Here is a 19743-nt window from a genome sequence, read left to right as displayed (position 1 = left end):
TTAGCATATTACCCTTTTATTAGTATAGATTGTTTCCCAGAAAGCAGGGCCCAGAGAGAATGGGATATGGGGCAGGAAAGGTTTGATAGGCTGGGAAAAGTAGAGAAAAGGGTCTGGGGAGGGGAAGAGGCCTAGGGTTGTAATTGGAAAAGGACACCTAACGTTTTGCCTACTTAATTATCTTTGATCTGGTGTAATTGTTTGCCTTCTGGTCTCTAATATCAATAGCATTCGATATTAGAAAAACCACCTAAGGAGTGTTTTAAAAATAATGATGCTGCCTGGCTGGAGTGGCTCAGTGGTTGAGTGTTGACCTATTTACCAGGAGGTCATGGTTTGATTCTGGGTCAGGGCACATGCCTGGGTTGCAGGCTCGATCCCTGGGTTGCAGGCTCGATCCCAGGAGGCAGCCAATCAATGATTCATCAATGATGTTTCTATCTTTATCTTCCTTCCTCTCTGAGATCAATAAAAGTATATTTTAAAAATATAATGATGCCTAGGCCCATCTAGGACCACTGACTCGGAATTTCAAGGAGACAGGTGGGAGCAAGCAGAGAGTGGCCATTTTTTAAAAAATTTTTATTGATTTTTTACAGAGAGGAAGGGAGAGGGATAGAGAGTCAGAAACATCCATCAGCTGCCTGCACACCGCCCCACTGGGGATGTGCCCACAACCATGGTACATGCCCTTGACCGGAATCAAACCTGGGACCCTTCAGTCCATAGGCCGACGCTCTATCCACTGAGCCAAACAAGTCAGGGTAAGAGTGGCCATTTTTAAGAGGGTCCTGAGATGATTCTCTCTGTGCAGCTCTGGATGAGAATCACTGCTCCATAGGTACATCTTCTCCAGCACTGAGTACAACGCTGCTGAAGCAGGTAACAAACAGACCCCAAAACATGCCCTTCTCACTGGGCAACTTGGGACTCAAGAGTTAAAAGGGCAAATTACAGACCAATGGCACCAGTTGCCAAATACTGGTTCTGCAGGCAAATGCAGGTCAAAGAGGAGGCCTCATAAGGCAGATGTTGGCTCATATCCATGGCTGTAGGTCTGTGATAAAGAAGTTGTTGTTTTTTTAATTGATTTCAAGTGGAAGGGAGGGAGAGAGAGATAGAAACATTAGTGATGAGAGAATCATTGATCGACTGCCTCCTGCTCACCCCACACTGGGAATTGAGCCCACAACCTGGGCATGTGCCCCGACCGATCAGGAACCAAACCATGACCTCCTGGTTCATAGGTCAACAACGCTCAACTACTGAGCCATGCCGGCCAGACAAGCAGTCTGTTTCAGCTCACACAATCTTTTGGCTGTTAGGACCATTAAGAATCACCTGGTTTTACTTTTATCTCCAGGCATGTAAGGACAGAAGCAGCAGCCCAGAAACTAGAAGCAAAGTCAAAAACAAAAAATCCTACCCCCTTGATGTATTTTATGAAGATAACCTTAAGATTCACTTAAATTTTTTTAAAATGCTCATACCCAGGTAAGATGCTATTTAACCCAATTGTTAATTTAGCCATTATTTATTCTAAGAAGCTACAATAGGAGTTCCCAGTCTGTCTGGGCCACTACAATTCCATAATCTCATGTCCCTTATCTGAATTTGCCTCATTTCATTTACCAAATGTTGGTTACAAATTTGTTTTAATAATGTCAGGTCTATGTTGAACTCTATAGCTAGGAGAGCCAAACAGCTTTCAGTTTTAAAAAGAATCACTTGCTACTTGATATTATTGAACTTGAATGTATCACTACAAAGTCATCCTGCAATTAATTTCCTTTTCCTAATGGGGCGTGTGGCTGGTAGTAACAGTGCACCCCTCACTCCTGGAGGATAGGCTCTGCCTCACATTCATTCAGAAGGTCTCCTGGGTTAAGTCTGACCCTCCCAATCTATATAATAAAAGCATAATATGCTAATTAGACCAGACGTCCTTTCCAGATGACCTTCTGGACAAAGCCGGGGCTGCGAGGGAAGCTCAGGTCCCGGGTGCCTGCCAGTGGCTGGAGGGAAGCCTGGGTCCTGGGTGCCAGAGGGAAGCCAGTGCCGGCAGCCGGGGGAAGGAAGGACTACTCTTGCACGAATTTCATCCATTGGGCCTCTAGTATAGTAATAAGTAGAAAAACCTCAATGAGGGTGCCCAGTCTCTCCCTTCTAGAACAGGGGTGGGCAAACTTTTTGACTCGAGGGCCACAATGGGTTCTTAACTGGACCGGAGGGCCGGAACAAAAGCATGGATGGAGTGTTTGTATGAACTAATATAAATTCAAAGTAAACATCATTACATAAAAGGGTACGGTCTTTTTTTTTTTTTTAGTTTTATTCATTTCAAACGGGCCGGATTCGGCCTGCGGGCCGTAGTTTGCCCACGGCTGTTCTAGAAGGTACTACGAGGAATCTGCCGCTGTTACACACAATGTCAAGCCTCATTCACATCTTCCAAGTTGCCCTTGGGTAACATAGGACGTATCAAATGACTTACTGTATTTTCTGTGGTCTAGAAATCTGCCAAATTGAAAGCGACAGTTGTATATTAGTTTCAGGTTTCTTCTTACTTTTCTTTCTTCATTGTCCATAAACATGCTCAGGGAACTGTGTACTTGTGTGACACGGTCTTTGCCCCTAGACATGCCAGCAATGCTCTTGAGAGACAGGTTTGCAAGGGATGCATGTTAATAGTCTATGTCAGGCGTCCTCAAACTACGGCCCGCGGGCCACATGCGGTCCGCCGAAAACATTTATCCGGCCCGCCGGGTGTTTTTGCCGCCGCTGCCTGTCCTGCTTAACAGCTGACTCGTCCCGGGCCCGCAGTGCGCTGTGTGGAATGCCTGAGGGACAGTGAACTGGCCCCCTGTTTAAAAAGTTTGAGGACCTCTGGTCCTTAGGAAAGACACTGGGTACTAGAGAGAGTTAGGGAATGGACGTAATCACAGGGGTCTGAAGTCTAGAAAGGCTTCTTAGAGGAGAGGGAGACTCAAGATGGCCCTGTAAGTAAAAGTAACAAACAGAGACAAGGATGAGCCTTCTAGACAGGGGAAAATAATTATGTTAATAAAGCATCCATCTGTAAAACAACCTGGGAGAAAGAAATCAAACTAAATTTCATGGGCATTTTTGGGTCCTATGGGAAGAAAATTAACTACCAATGGTATAAAACCAGATGGCTACAGGAAGTTATTGGCTATAAGATGCAAGGTGTAAGAATGATACTAGGAATTCATTCACAAAGAAGTTATTTTTGCTCCTAACAACTTCTGGCAAAGGGGTAAATTACCTAAATGTTAGATATTATTAGATCCACATTGCTATGAATATTAAGATCCTCACTTGATGGAAATTCTTAACCCCCCCAAAACATAAGATGAAACCCTGAAAGTCTCTTTTAGTTATAACAGTGATACACTGAGTAATTCCTACTGTGCATGGTTTTTCCACAAATAAAATAAAACCAACCCTCACTGGATTTCCCAAAGAATTCTTCCTAGAGTTTTTAGAATAAGCATTTTGAGCTATTTAGACGATAGAAGGCAGGTCTATCCACTGAAGAGTAGGAGTGAGGTAGATGGAAGGAGCTGAGCTCCTTTGTTTTCCAATCTCCACCAAGATTTAAAAGCTAAAGGTAAAAGAGAAAATATCACTTTAAGAAAAGGAAAATCAAACTGCCAAGATTTATTTAACTTTTTTCTTTCACAGAAAATATAAGTATGCAATGTAAACACTGACACGTGAAATAAAGCACAAGGATCAGGAAGACAAATCACTTGAACAATCTCTTGCTCCAGCACTGGACTGCTTCCTGACAGCATTTGCAGCATGACCACCTGGTTATATGCACTGGAAAAATTGAAGGCAACATTCACTTAGATTTATTGAAACACCAGAGAGCCTCTGAAATACAACAATGCCATACGGAAGTCTGATCTTTCTCTTGCAAAAAAATTAAAGCTGAACACATGTCCATTTACTGACTTACCAAGGCATGTAATTTAATGTAGGAGCGTAAGAATGAATTAACACATGAGCTTTAATGTGCCTGTGCAGGCATAGATGAAATTGTGCCTCTTTTCCTTCTCCAGAGAAAATAAAATTAACCCAATTAAAAGCAGAGCTGCCTGGCACTGCCCAGAAGGCAGCACAATCACAGTGAGTTCTTATTTCAATAAACCCCAGGAAATGCAAAACACGATCAAGGACTGCCATTGGTGCTTTGCCCAAATGGTCACTCCAGATCTAATGTTGCAGAACCACATGGAGTTTTCAAGGTTCTTTCCAAGAACTCCAAACTAAAACAAACAAACAAATAAAAACAACAACAAAACGACCCAAATAAATGGTTGGGATCAAGAACCACCTTGATTTAAAACAATGTTTCTAAACTTGAGTTCAATAATAAAGAGTATGGGCTTCAATTTTCTGTGATTATCCCAAGAGATTAAAATGACCAGTCTTCCTCTGGCTGGGTAGTTCAGTTGGTTAGAGCATCGTCCCAATATGCCAAGGTTGGGGGTTCAATCCTTGGTCAGTGAACATACAATGAATGCATAAATTAGTGGAACAAAAAAATCAATGTCTCTCTCTCTCAAATAATAAAAAATAAAAAAATAAGTAAAATTACCAGTCTTCTTTCTTATCAGATGACAACTACCCAGTGACAGGTAAACTTTGGCAATAGATGCCTATTACACAGTTTGGTTCAGCAATGGGACTCAGTGTTGTAAGATGCGGCGTTCAGATCCGGCTGCTTCAGAGATCAGAGATCAGAGTCCTGGTATTGCCAAGTACACCCACTCCCGCACTCAGCTCCATAATCAAAGGCTATTACAAACAATCTATAGTCCTTCATTCCTTGATATTGCACAATCTATGGAGAAATAAGTACCTCAGACACTTCACTCTTATAATGGGCAGAGGGACAGCTCATGCTGAACACTGATTCTCTAGAGGAGAAATGTTACTCTGACCAGGTGTTTGAAACTTTTCCCCAGCAAGCTAACCCCCCTGTACTGCTGAGATGGAGATTTATAAATGTGTTTATATAAATATCACATGAACAATGCCTTCATAACAAAAAACATTCATTTTTTTCTACCCTGACCTATAGCATTTGGCACAGTGTCCTGCAGTTTATTGTGCTCTCATTAAAGATATACGTAGAACAGAGAAAACCAAAATCAGGTTTTAAAAGGAACAGGAACTGATATTCCCCAGGAATCCCTGGCTCAATCACGACCTTTGTTTGTGCTATATTATAGTAAGTTCCTGCTCAGAAGGCTTTTTATTTCCCACATGCAAGATGATCAAATAGATCAGCGTTGTGCCACTGCAATCAGAAAAAGCACTCATCGTGGGCCTCCCTTTCGGAACTCTCCTATTCACCTCTGCAAAAAGGAAAGGGCTTTAGCAGCTCACTGCACTATTAATGCAGGTATGGCAAGATATTTCAGTGAAAATTCTCTATCCTGTAGTCAGACCAAATGTGCCAATATTTGGAAAAAGTCATCAAGGATTGAGAATTAAATGGCAGAAGTCTTTAAAGCAGCAAGTGGGACCCCAGTTTATCTTCACTTTCCAGTTACCCTCTATTGCCCAGACCTGTTGCCTCTCCAGTGCTTCCACTGGGTCCCAATCTTCCTTCAGAGGGGAGACCTTCATATGGCCACTATCCATTCCTTCCCTTATCATTTCTTTTCTCCTCTCTTGGGATCAGTTCCTATGGAAAGCCCTTCTCTTTGAAAAATGAAAGATGGAAACTCCGAAAAATAGATTCAACCGATTTGCAGATACCAGACACAACTACCCTTGGGGAAATAAGGCACCTATGCTGTGACTCAGATGGACTAGAAATGAACTACTGCTGGATCCTGCTTGGCTACAAAGGAGCATGACTTCCAAACATGAGCACCGTGTTCCTGCCACCGGCCAGGCGGGACCACGAAGCACTGCTGTGATGAGAGTCTAACCAACAGACAGTGGAGGCTCCGGAGAACTCAAAGAAAAAACAGATAAAATTCTTCATTAAAACAGAAAGTCAGATTATCAATCTCGTCTCTGAACAACCTCATCATTCTTTCAAGTACTGTTTTCATAGTCAAGTGAGGAAATATGGAAGAGTACTAGATGAGAAGCTGGGCAACGTAGGTTCTGGTCCTGGTGCTATTACTTACTGGCTATGTGACCTTGGGCAAGTCACTTTACCTTCCACAGTAATCTCAGTTTCTTAATCTGTACAATGGGTATAAAAACACTTGCCTTATCTACTTCACATTGTGACTGAGGATCAAATGAGATAGTGCAAAATGCTTTATAAACTATGAAATAATGTATGTAAAGGGAATGTATGTAAAGGGAAAGAGAGTACACACTTATTAAAATATTAGGTCATTGTAATTGCCTATCTGATGAGAAGCGCCCCATGCAGGATGTGCTTTGCAATGTACAGACTCAAAAATAGTTGCTATAAATATACACTGGTCTTTTTCACTAGGGTTGTTTAAAAAAGGGAAATTCTTAATTTCCTCAGAAATGGCCACAGAATACATTACTTAAAAATGTGATATTATCCAACTCTACCAATTGATAGAATTAATTTCCTCCAAATATGTCCTGTGCACGTGTTGCTAATCTCCACTTTTCTTCCTGATTTGCTTTGCTTTGCTTTCCGGGGTTTGAGGATTGTGTAGTTTGCATACACTGTATACTGTTCTATTAATAACTTTACACAGGGAAGTCTTGAGTTCAAGAAATAGCATGCTAACACTTAAAAAACAATCCACATAGTTACAGTTCGTTGTAAAGGAAATAAAATGAGAGTAAGTGGCATTCTACATAATGAAGTTTGGCCACAGTTCCTCACATCGTTGCCTTTTTCCTGAGGTACCTCCAGGACAGGCCTCGTCCTGTGAAGCGCTTTAGAGAAACTTAGTCTTGCTGAGGGGAAAGGACATGTAGGTTGGCGACTGGGCTGTGCTCATTCTCAGCACTAGGGTTTGAACAAGAAGGTCTGCGAGAAGCTGCCATACAGCTTTGGTGGAGAGGCCCATACGGCCCAGGAGAGGCGAGCTAGTTCTCAGGTGCCAGGCCAGAGAGTGGAGAACAGCTTGACACAGCCACCCAGTTCAGAGACTTTCAATTCTTCCTATGGGTTGATTCTGCTCTTCTCCGGTCTAGTGAATAATTAAACAGAAGAAAAACAATGAGATGTGGAACACTCTATCTACCTGGACTTAGGGCCTTTCTCTGCCCAGCTGCCAAAAGGTTACATGCAGAACAGACACCCAGGCAAGAAGTGAATGTGGGTGACTGACCAGCCCAAAGCACCCAGATTCCAGGATTTGTGTCAGGAGGCCTTTATTACAACGTTACAAGTGATGACTGGGAAGGAGTCCTGCCAGTGGAACCACTAGAACAGGATGGCTGTCCGCTGGGACCACAGGCACACGTGTTGCTAACCTCCGCTTTTCTTCCTGATTTGCTTTGCTTTCCGGGGTTTGAGGATTGTGTAGTTTGCATACACTGTATACTGATCTGACAGGAAAGGGACATAAAATGCCCGCAGCAGCTTTGAAGATCTGAAAAACAAGGGGGTGGGGGGAAAGAAGAATTTTACCATTTGAGAGAATTTACTAATGGTATTGAAAATGATTCAAGGAAATAAACTAAGTGCTATAGTAAGGATATTTTATATAAGCAGCACAGAAAAGCCTGTTATTTAGCTACTAGACCACGATAAAGTAATCAAAACCAAGTATCTTGTTACCCACACCAAAAAGACAGTCTCCCAATTAAGTCACGGTATAGCCTTCAAAATAGCTCTCGGTCTTCACTTAGCATTAGAACATACCACAGAGAAGTTGCAGGCCAATCAAAGGACTGCTATTTACTGAAATAAATACTTAATACCCAATGGTTTTTGCAGCTAAGAACTGTAGAGACGCTCAAATGATCCTGACTCCAGCACTAAATTTTCCTAGAAAGATAAAGAAAAGCATGTCTGGGCTTCCAGTGTAGTGTTCCAGGAATTCTTTTTTTCTTTAATTTTTATTTATTGATTTTAGAGAGAGAAAGAAAAGGGGAGAGGGGTGGGGGAGAGGGAGAGGGTGAGGAAGGGGAGAGATAGAGATAGAGATAGAGATAGAGATAGAGATAGAGATAGAGATAGAGATAGAGATAGAGATATTTGTTATTCCACTATTTATGCATTCATTGGTTGATTCTTGTGCCCTGACCAGGGATAAAACCCACAACTTTGATGTATTGGGATGATGCTCTACCCAACTGAGCTACCCAGCCAGGGCTCTAGCAATTCTTAAATCAAAGAGAGTCTTATACACAAGCTCATGTCATGACATGTCCCTAGATGAAAACCCGAATTTCTTATGAGTTTCTGAAAAATACTTCATATTTATTGAACACTTAGCATTGGACAAACACCGGGAAAAGTGCTTATACTTTTAAAGATACTATTTGATCCAGCCAATAACCCATAGGAGGAAAGTGATATTATCCCTATTTTATAGATGGGACCTGAGGCTTTCATAAAGGAACTTCTCAGGGTCACACAGGAAGTGACAGAGCCCTCAGTCAAATCCAGCTTTGATTCCAGATTCTGCACTCAACCACTATGGTTTATCCTGTATCACGGGAACAGACTAACAGGATTCATAACTTCACAGAAAATGTGGCAGTGATAGTTTCAAATTCTGTATCAAGCATTACTTCGTGACTGTGATTTCTGAGTCAAAACATCAAAGCTGGCCCAGTTACTGCCACCCTAAATGAGGAAGCTAAAGGGTGTTCCATTGCCAGCCCTTTCTCAGACTCTAAACTTGTAAATGTCATGTCAATGTGGCATTTGCACTGGCAGCCTACCCCTGGGTCTGGCAGACTCCTGCCATGCCTGCACACAATGAGATCGTGCTTGGCATACACACCCCTTAGAAAGGCTCCCCACTGGGACCCTGGCAATGCTCTGTGCTCAACAGAGATGCACTTCAACAGCTAACCGTTCAAGGGCTCTGATAGAGAAAGAGGCTTAGAAGAGACACACGAGATAAATCAGAGCTTCTGCAAACACAAGGAACAGGAGGAGAAAGCACCTACCTGAGCCAGAAAGAAGTGAATGTATTCTTTTCTTTTTTTTTTTTTTTGCAACAGCTATAACTGGCTGTTGTTTTTTTTTTGTTTTTTTTGCAACAGCGTGAATGTATTCTTTCTGCCCATGCTACACAGATAAGGGGAAGGTCAGAACAGAAGGCTGTAAGCCGGAGCAAACTCCTGCAAGCTTAAGTGTGGTGAAGAAAAGCCAACACTAACTTAGCGCCATCTCCACTCCACGATAAAAGCTTCATTAACAGAGTCAGCACATACTGCCAGTCAACTCAGTCCCAGGTACAACATTAGGGCCACTGGGCCCAATGTGAGTGTTTGACTTTCTTTTGGAACAATTCCTTACTATTTGGAAGGGTTATTATTTCATAATGTTAATCTTTTTAGAGTTTTCCAAAGAACAAAGAGAGATTATACTGATTTTTAAAAAACAGAATAAAAGATTTTATCTTGTAATTACCATATGGATCCATTGTACCTTTTTATAAATTTAAGCTATATTGTAAGATCTCAGTGGTCTCATTTTTTTTTTCTGTATCTTGGATTATTTACAACTATGCTTTTTAAAACAAGACTAAAGTAATAAGAAAAAGGAAAATGATTAAATTACCAAACAGAATGATGCAAAAGTAAAATAAATAATCACTATTGCATTATCCTTCAATTTTTTCTTTTTTTAAAAAAATATATTTTATTGATTTTTCACAGAGAGGAAGGGAGAGGGATAGAGAGCTAGAAACATCAACGAGAGAGAAACATCGATCAGCTGCCTCCTGCACATCTCCTACTGGGTATGTGCCCGCAACCAAGGTACATGCCCTTGGCCGGAATCGAACCTGGGACCTTTCAGTCCGCAGGCCGATGCTCTATCCACTAAGCCAAACCGGTTAGGGCTCAATTTTCTTATTGCATTGCCCAAAGTATTGCATCATCATTAAATAAGGTATGAAAAACTGAAGACATTATCTTTGCTTTCATTGAACATGTTGAGAATTCAGAATTTTAAAAATTGCAATCCATTATGGCAATGAGAAGAAAACTGACAGGAGACATTTTACAAGTATTAGACAAAACAGCAGATGAATGAAAAGAGAAACAGCAGCACTCAAGATTCTGATGATGGTGAAATTGATCTAACAAGCAAAATTTGCCTGTGCATCTTCAGATGACAATATACTGCATGAATTTTCTCAAACTCAGGAATTAATGAGTAAACAATATATTTCCAGGAACAAAAAGGGAATAAGGTATTTTCATTCAATTAGTCATTCAACAGGAAAGACTTTGTCATGCAGTATTTTGCAACAAGAACCTGGACCGACCTGTTATGTTAACAGGGCATCTGACCACATTTTTGCATCTTTCATGAGGTCTGTGTGCCAAATTTTATTTAATAAAATAAGTGGGCATATGCTGAAGGCAAGTTCATATACAAAGGTGACTGGAAGGACATAGATGAAAAAGAAATAAAAAATTCAATGAAGTCCTGGCCGGAGTGGCTTAGTTGGTTGGTTGAGCATTTTCCCATGCACTGAAAGGTCACCGGTTTGATTCCCAGTCAGGGCACAAGCTCAGGTTGCTGGCTTGATCCCCTGATCCCTGGTAGGGGTGCATGCAGGAGGCACCTGATTGATATTTATCTCTCTCATCACATCGATGTTTCTCTCTTTCCTTTCCTCTCTCTCTCAAATCAATTAAAAAAAATATTTAAAAAATTCAATGAAACCCTGGCCAGTGTGGCTCAGTTGGTAGAAGCATCGTTCTGTACATAGAAAGACCTTAGGTTTGATTACAGGTCAGGACACATACCTAGGTTGCAGGTTCGATCCTGGGCCCTGGTTGGGGTACGTGCAGGAGGCAACTGATCGATGTTTCTCTCTCACATCAATGTTTCTCTCTCTGTCTCCTTTTCCCTCTCTCAAAAAAGTCTATGAAAATGTCCTTAGATGAGGACTAAGAAAAATTTCAATGGATTGATCATTTTAACTGGTGTTTATAACATATAAAAGTGAAAATGTTTGCATTACAGAGCAAAAAAGATAGCTGCCTTCTCTTTAACAAAATTGAATCGTTAAAGGTTTCAAAGAATTCTTCAAACTTTGCATTTTGATGATACAAGTGCAAAAACAACCAGAAGCAATAAGTTAGAACCTATTAGAGATGTACCTGAAGCCCAGAACCAGTATTTTCAAGATGCATAGGTTCTACTTTAGAATTAACATTATTTATCTTTAACATCTAAAGCCACTAATTTCTTCAAGAAGATGAAGTGAGGAACAGTCAATACACACACCTCTGAGCTGGGATAGGAACATTCTGTGATTTTTTTAAAACAAAGAGAACAAGTTGGGTTGAATTCCTCATTTTTAAAACTATCGCTGCTGTTCTAGATGAGTGTCTTTACCATGAATAGCTTTAATATGCTAAGCATGACTAGGATCTTTTAAATTGTTATACTGTACTATTGCTGGAAAAGGGAAAATGAAATTGGTTGTTTGCCTTTGAAAAGAGTAGCTCAGCACTAGAATAACATGTGTTTCCATACACATGGAAACAAAGATTAGACTGAATCACAAATTAGAATAAAAGTAATACCTATCAAAGCTCATACAACACTGTCTGTAATTATGTGAAATGCCAACATATTGCTCTGAGGAAGCACAGACAGCAGAATTTAGGGAGATGTGCAATATATGCCTCTATCATGGAAATGGAAATACTTCACTTACCAGTGAGCAAGTCACTCAAGTGAGTCAAAGATGAAACAGACTTGGACAAAGCTATTGTCTGAATAGCATAATTAGCTGACAGCTCAGAATGTTTTCTAATTCAATTACCAGCCATATTTATCAAGGTTAGGAAGTGCTCTGTGGAGATTTAAATCTGCTCTTGCTGATGTCAATGGAAGACGGGCTGCCAGTCCCTGATGTCTCTAGTTCAGCAGGCACAAAAGGAAATGCTGGGTCAATTTTTCATTTTAAAAAGAAAACGTCCTAGTACTAAGGTTTTCTCTTTTATTTTTATCCATTCATCCACTCATCCAAATATTAATGTCCATGTGAACCCGTAGTCTAAACTGACTGCCAGTTCTTTCTTTTTGAAGCTAGTTTCCTCTCTCTGTGTCTCTGTCTCTTGCTCTCTCTTGCACTTAGCTCACATTTCAGTTACTCTTTCTACAACCCTCAGGGCAGAACTGAATTTTCACAACAATCTTCTGTTCTGAAGAGAATCTCCAAATTCCCTCAAGACTTCATCTATAGTCAACCTATAGTCCTGAGAACTGCTCAAAAAGCTGGTATGTAGTAAAAACGTGACTGCAGTTTAATATTCTTTAACAGGAAATGGAGTGAGGGGCATTACTCTCATGGTCAGTGAGTAATGCAAAGGTGACATTTATTGCATAAAAGAGAAATGAACACAGGAGTTGCTTGCTACATTTATACTCTACCAGAATTTCAGTCCCTTGAAGATATATCTTGACCTAACTGCTATATCTCTAACTTTTAGAACAGTTTCACATAAAGTACTTAATTAATAATCTGTGAATGAATGAATGACTATGCCCAGACTCTTAAATCAGAGCATTAGTTTACCTCACTCACTTTTGGCAATATTCATCTTCCACAAGGAAAAGGAAATATCAAAACTAATATCAAGTTCTTCTTTCTCTCCTCTTCCCAAAAATTCAGTCCTAAAGCCATTAGGTGGGGCAGAGCAAAGTAGGAGCCTACGGTGTGTGGTAGGGGAGGGGAAGCTGCAGTGTCCAGGAGATGTTAGAGCACACAGACTTGTGGAGGGCATCCATATTAGCAAAGAAAATATAAATGCTAAAGGTCAAGTAAGTTATCCAGGTTTCAGTTTACACAGAATATGCTCAATCATCATTACCCATGTGACCAAAATGACATTTATTTTCAGCATGCATTCCAAAAGACCCTTGACATTCACTGAATGCATTCACAGTTTTGACTATTTGGTAACAATCTCCAAAAATCTATACTGTGTAATGATCTGGAAGTTTGCTGAGGCACAAATTGGAATCACAGCACTGCATGACTGTTTACAGAGTGAGTCACTTCACTTATTCGTGGCACTTGGCCAATCATGTGAAAATATCATAACCTCTTGACCAGTCACCTTTAGCCAATATTCAGAATGAGGATTGAAAAAAAACTGCTGTTAGGCAACTGGCCATTTTCTGACCTCCAGTCACACCAAGGCTGCTGGGGAAATGCTCTTCACCCGCCTATTTTCCATCTGAGAGCTACTTGGATATGCAGGTACTATAGGTCCCACCCACCATTTCTGGGGAGAAAACACTGAGCGGTGTTCCAGGTGTTTGCCCCTGCTCTTTGTACCCTTTGGGCTATGCTTCTATGGGACAAATAGGAAGCAGCATTGAAGTCACAGCAGGTAGATGATTCTGGCAAGCTCTACGGAGATGAAATAAATGAGTATGCTTTAAAATACTCGACGATCTTCATTATACCAAATAAGGGCATCAAAAAGTTCTGAAATTTAAGAAATCCTTACTTCACCTTTTTATTCTTTTTTAAAAAAAATATATTTTATTGATTTTTTACAGAGAGGAAGGGAGAGAGATAGAGAGTTAGAAACATTGATGAGAGAGAAACATCGATCAGCTGCCTCCCGCACATCCCCCACTGGGGATGTGCCCGCAACCCAGGTACATGCCCTTGACTGGAATCGAACCTGGGACCTTTCAGTCCGCAGGCCGACGCTCTATCCACTGAGCCAAACCGGCTTCGGCACCTTTTTATTCTTTTTACACTTACATAAATCCAGTTTTATGAATGTGAAATACATCAAATAATCAGTAAATATTTTCTGAGACACAGCTATATGCTAGGAGTTATACAGAATCAACAAGAAATGTGGTTCTAACTCTTAAGGAACTTAGAACAAAGACCTCGGATGATGCTAGCTACCTGGTCTAAGCTAGCTAAAAGCAGCTGGTGTCCTAAAACACTGTACATAGTTGTCAAACCTGCATCTCTTTAGTATGGACTTGGAGCACAGATGGTCTGTATATAGTCTCTTTCTTTTTTTAAATATATTTTTATTGACTTCAGAAAGGAAGGGAGAAGGAGAGAGAGATAGAAACATCGATGATGAGAGAGTATCACTGATTGGCTGCTTCCTGCATGCCCCACACCAGGGATAGACCCCAGAACCTGGACATATGCCCTGACCAGGAATCGAACTGTGACCTCCTGGTTCATAGGTTGACGCTCAACCACTGAGCCACACTGGACGGACATATAGTCTCTTTCTACAGAACTAATTTTATAACAATGGAAAACAGACTCTCTAAACTTCAGAAAAATAAAAACGGTTATTCCTCTTAAAATGTCAGCAGATCTCAATGATTAAGCAGCTAAAGAAACAAGAAGCAAAACACCAATGTGTGTTGAGGCTAAATCTAGTCTGGGCTAGCTCTGCAGATGAAGGTTCTCAGGAAAGTATCTGGAGAGAAGAAAAAATGGAAAGGCTAAAAACTGATAAAGAAACAGAAAGTATAAGAGAATAATGACCTGATAAAGAATTACAAAAGTAGAGCCCAGCCAGCATGGCTCAGTAGTTGAGCGTCGACCTATGAACTAGGAGGTCATGGTTCAATTCCTGGTCAGAGCATATGCCCAAGTTGCAGGCTCCATCCCCGTTGTGGGGTGTGCAGGCGGCAGCCAGTCAATGATTCTTTCTCATCATTGATGTTTCTATCTCTCTCTCCCTCTCTGAAATCAGTGTGTGTGTGTGTGTGTGTGTGTGTGTGTGTGTGTGTGTGTGTGTGTGGTGTAAAAATAAGAATTATAAAAGTCAAGGACTCTGACCTCTTCTTCCTTACAGTTTCTCTATTCTTGGCATAGAGGAAGGAGCTAAAGACACCCCTTGATTGATGTGTAGGGAAAGACAAGATCACTTCAATTACTGGTTAGGAAGGAAAACTAATTCTACCTAAAGGATCTGAACACCATCTGAAGCTTTTCAAACTATTGGCCTGCAACCAAATTCTGCCATGGAGTGCAGTCTCCCGTTCCACCTGGGTAGTAAGAAGCTCAGATGGAACTAGCCTGTTGGACTGTTTTGTGTGCCATATGTCTCTTCTGAAAGAAATCTCCTTTAAAAATAAAATTTTCAAAAAGTATCCAATTCAAATGAAGAATGGCATCAAAAGAGCTGCGATGGTTTTAAAACATGTCCATAAATTCCCTCACACTCCTCCCATCCACAGGGAGAGTTTAATTCCTCTCCCTTGAACAGGGGCTATTCCAGTGGCTTGCTTTCAAGAACAGAATGACCCCTAGCCGGTTTGGCTCAGTGTATAGAGCGTTTGCCTGCGGACTGGAGGGTCCCAGGTTCAATTCTGGCCAAGGGCACATGCCCGGGTTGTGAGCTCGATCCCCAGTAGGGGGCGTTCAGGAGGCAGCGATCAATGATTCTCTCTCATCATTGATGTTTCTGTCTCTCTCTCCCTCTCCCTTCCTCTCTGAAATCAATAAAGAAATATATATTAAAAAAAAAAAGAACAGAATGAGATGGGAACGTTGCTGTGTGAACTCCAAGGCTAGGTCATAAAAAAGATTATATAGCTCTTGAGATACTAACTCTTAGAAGCCAGCCACCACACTGTGAGGAAATGGAGGCCACATAGAGAAGCCACAAGTAGGTGTTCTGGCTGACAGCCCAGCTGAGATCTAGTCAACAGACAGCATTAACAGACAGACACGTGACAAAGCCTTTGAGATGCCTCCATTCCTGACCACCATCTGAAGGCCAATGCATAAGAACCCTGAGAGCTATAAAACTACCTTATCTGAATCCAGTCAACCCCCAGTTCCATGAGAGAAAACAAGAACAATTGTTGTTTCATATCGCTAAGTCTGGGATGATTTCTTACACAGCAATAACTACAACAAGAGTTTCCAACTAATTTGCCCTTTACAGTGATTACTCCAGAAATTATCTTCCAGAAATTGAGAGTTCTGCTTATGCTAGGTCAGGGGCTGGGAGTTATCCACCAGACTACCACATAGGATACAGGTGCCATGGACTCTTCAGGGCTCATCGCTGCTGGATTCACTTCTTTGTGGAGACTAAAAGGATATTCATATCTCGGTGAAAATATATCCCCAGCAGCTACAGCCCAGTGGCCTCTCACAGGCACCTCACTGCTGTCCTCTGAACAGAAAACCTGCCTCCACCACACCAGCTGAAGACACGAATTTCTAACTCCTTACTTGCATTACTCTTCACATCCTATCTAATAAAAGAGAAACATGGTAATTAGCCGTACCTCTGCTACCCTTCCCATTGGCTAATCAGGGCGATATGCAAATTAACTGTCAGCCAAGATGGCGGCCGGCAGCCAGGCACTGAAGCGAACAGGAGGCTTGCTTGCTCCAGTGACAGAGGAAGCCAACGTTCCCTGCCTGCTGCTGCCGGCCTCTGAGCTTGCAGTTTGAAACATTGTTACAAATATAGAAGCTAAACAAAACCCCAGTAACCTGCTTTCAGCCAGCCGGGATCTCAGAGCTGGAGTTGAAACAGTGTTTCGATTATAGAACCCAAACAAACCAGATACCTGCTTTCAGCAGCCGAGGCCTCAGAGCTGGAGCCAAGCCTCAGAGCTAAAGCTGGCCCAGAATAAAAAAAGAAAAGAAAAAAAGGACAGGTTGGGAGCTTCAGTCACCCGCCAGCCTGAAAACGGTCCTCAGCTCCTCACCCAGACTGGCCAGGCACCCCAGTGGGGACCCCCACCCTGAAGGGGGTGTGACCAGCTGCAAACAGCCATCAGCTCCTCACCCAGGCTGGCCAGGCACCCAAGCGGGACCCCCACCCTGATCCAGGACACACTTCAGGGCAAACCAGCCGGCCCCCACCTGTGCACCAGGCCTCTATCCTATATAGTAAAAGGGTAATATGCCTCCCAGCACCGGGATCAGTGGAGCAGCGAGGCCTCCTGGCACTGGGATCAGTGTGACAGGGGGCAGCGCCCAAACCCCCTGATCGCCATGCGGCTCTGTGTGTGATAGGGGGCGGGGCCACAACCTCCCTATCCGCCCAGCTTTGTTCGTGACAAGGGAAGGCGCCCCAACCCCCTGATCGCCCTGCGGCTCTGTGTGTGACAGGGTGCGGCGCCCCAACCCCCCCCCCCCCCAATGGGCCCTGCTCTGTGTGTGACGGGGTAGAGCCATAACCTCCCCATCGGCCCTGCCCTGAGTGTGACAGTGGCGACGCCCCAACCCCCTGATCGGCCCTGCTCTGTGGGTGATAGAGGGCAGCGTCCCAACCCCCCCCTCCCCATGGGCCCTGCTCTGTGTGTGACGGGGTAGAGCCATAACCTCCCCATCGGCCCTGCCCTCAGTGTGACAGGGTGCGGCGCCCCAACCCCCTGATCTGCCCTGCTCTGTGTGTGACAGGGGGCGGTGCCCAACTCCCCTATCGGCCCTACTCTGTGCGTGACAGGGGGGAGCTCCCCAACCCCGATCGACCCTGCTCTTTGCGTGACAGGGTACGGCGCCCCAACCCCCTGATGGGCCCTGCTCTGTGCGTGACAGGGGGGAGCTCCTCAACCCCCTGATCAGCCCTGCTCTGTGCGTGACAGGGGGTGGCGCCGCAACCTCCCCATCGACCCTGCCTTGAGTGTGACAGGGGGCGGTGCTCCAACCCCCCAATCGGCTCTACCCTGAGTGTGACTGGGGGTGGCGTCGCAACCTCCCGATCCGCCCTGCTCTGTGCATGACAGGGGGCGGCGCCCCAACTCCCCAATTGGCCCTGCTCTGAGCCCGACCAGGGGCTGCACCTAGGGATTGGGCCTGCCCTCTGCCACCTGGGAGCGGGCTTAAGCCAGCAGGTTGTTATCTCCCTAGGTGTCCCGAACTGCGAGAGGGCACAGGCCGGACTGAGGCACCCCCCCCTCCCCCCAGAGTGCACAAATTTTTGTGCACCGGGCCTCTAGTCTATATATATAAAAGGCTAATATGCTAAGTGTCTGTCCTACTGGTAGCTATGATGTGCACTGACCACCAGGGGGCAGACACTCAACGCAGGAGCTGCCGAGCTACAGGGACTTGGCAGTGGCGGTGCTTGGGTGATGCACCCGGGAACCAGAGAGGGGGGAGCCTGATTCCTTGCAGGATTGTGTGATTCCACCTTCGGCCATGGGTTATGTTGTTGCTGGGGCACTGTTGGCCCCGAATCTGGTTTACTGCACACTTGCGTTTGCGTTCCATACCCTGTACGACAGCAACTTTGTAGAGTGCCCTCTCACACTCTGGGACCCCTCAGGGGATGTCGGAAAGTCGGTTCTGGCCCGATCCCCACAGGCCAGGCTGAGGGACTGCACCTGCCGGAGAGACCCCGCTCACTCCACAGATGCCCTTCAAGCCACGGTGCCACCCCAGGTGCGGCTGGCCGGGGAGGGACCAAGGGAGGTTGGTGTGTCCGCCCTGTCTTGCCCAGTCCTGCCCCGCCAGCCACCTTCTAATTAATTTCTTTTCAATGTGCACGAATCTGTGCACCGGGTTACTAGTATAATCATAAATTTGCAAGGCTTTGAAATTCTGTCCCACTTAAGTCTCCCTAAATTATCTCAAGCCCTTAAACAGGCAAGCCTAAAATTCAGTTAGATGAGGCTAATCTGCTCCAAAATAGGGAAGAATAAAATCTCATAATCTACAAACCAAAGGTGAAAGCAAAGCAAGCAAAACAAAAGGGACCTGTAACACAGGAGGAATGAATGGGCAGAATGTGGCTGTACGAAGCAGGGGGAGGGCCTCCCAACTTGCTTCCAAAGCTACAAACAGGCCCTGCTGCTCAGGAGGCCAACTTCAACATCCTGGAGAGGCACTTCCCACCAGACTCCCAGAGCCAAACCTTCCCACCACACTCAGAGAGGAACCCACCACTGAGCTGGTAATTTAGTGCAACACTCTGCCTTTACTCCTCTTGGGGAATCTCAGAGTAGGCATTACTGCTATCTACTTGTTGACTATTTTATACAAATAGCAATTATATCATCCTGCGAAGAAAGAAAAAAATCCTCTTATTTTAGAAACTATGTAATAGGAGATGGCCATAGCATTTGATAAATCTTTATAAAATTAGCGAGACACAGACATGGCAAACTCAGAGAGTATAAGTTGAGGCTATGTGCAAGGGGTGACTAGAAAATGGTTACTAAGATTTTATGCCTGCATCCTCTCTCAAACTAATGACATCTGGGACCTCTAGTACCTGATAAAACAGAGAAGCTTAGAAGAAAAGAATGGATGAGCACCTGGGCTGCCACTCTCCCAAATGGGCTAACAACATTTAGCACTATTTAGGGGGTCCTTCTCCACTAGTCCAACAGTAAAGGCCTTGCTTATCTTCCAACAGTTTCAACAGAAAACAAGCCTCTTTGCATATTCATAGATATTCAGAATTCCTCAATATGCAGCAATCCTAATCTATACTAATAAAAGGGTAATATGCTAATTAGACCAGGAGAGCTTCCAGGAGACCTTCCGGACGTCTTTCCAGACAAATCCATGGTGGCGAGGCCGAGGCAGAGGAGGTTAGGGGTGATCAGACCAGGAGGGGAGGGCAGTTAGGGGTGATCAG

General features: G+C 43.6%; 1 protein-coding gene across 2 annotated transcripts in view; it reads right to left on the bottom strand.

Moving 5' to 3' along the window:
• Positions 1-3855: 3855 nt before the first annotated feature.
• The window catches only part of ALG9 (ALG9, alpha-1,2-mannosyltransferase), a 109591-nt gene continuing 93703 nt past the window's right edge, over positions 3856-19743 (bottom strand). For both annotated transcript variants that reach the window (XM_014459873.2, XM_006093503.3), the window contains exon 15: positions 3856-7580. In XM_014459873.2, the coding sequence (XP_014315359.1) occupies positions 7457-7580 (124 nt within the window). In that variant the 3' untranslated portion in view covers positions 3856-7456. The remainder of the gene's footprint in view (positions 7581-19743) is intronic.

The sequence above is a fragment of the Myotis lucifugus genome, unplaced genomic scaffold (assembly GCF_000147115.1).
Source record: "Myotis lucifugus unplaced genomic scaffold, Myoluc2.0 scaffold_117, whole genome shotgun sequence".
Lineage (NCBI taxonomy): Eukaryota > Metazoa > Chordata > Mammalia > Chiroptera > Vespertilionidae > Myotis > Myotis lucifugus.
The sequence above is the reverse complement of the archived record's forward strand: the minus strand, read 5'-3'. Positions and strand labels throughout refer to the sequence as shown.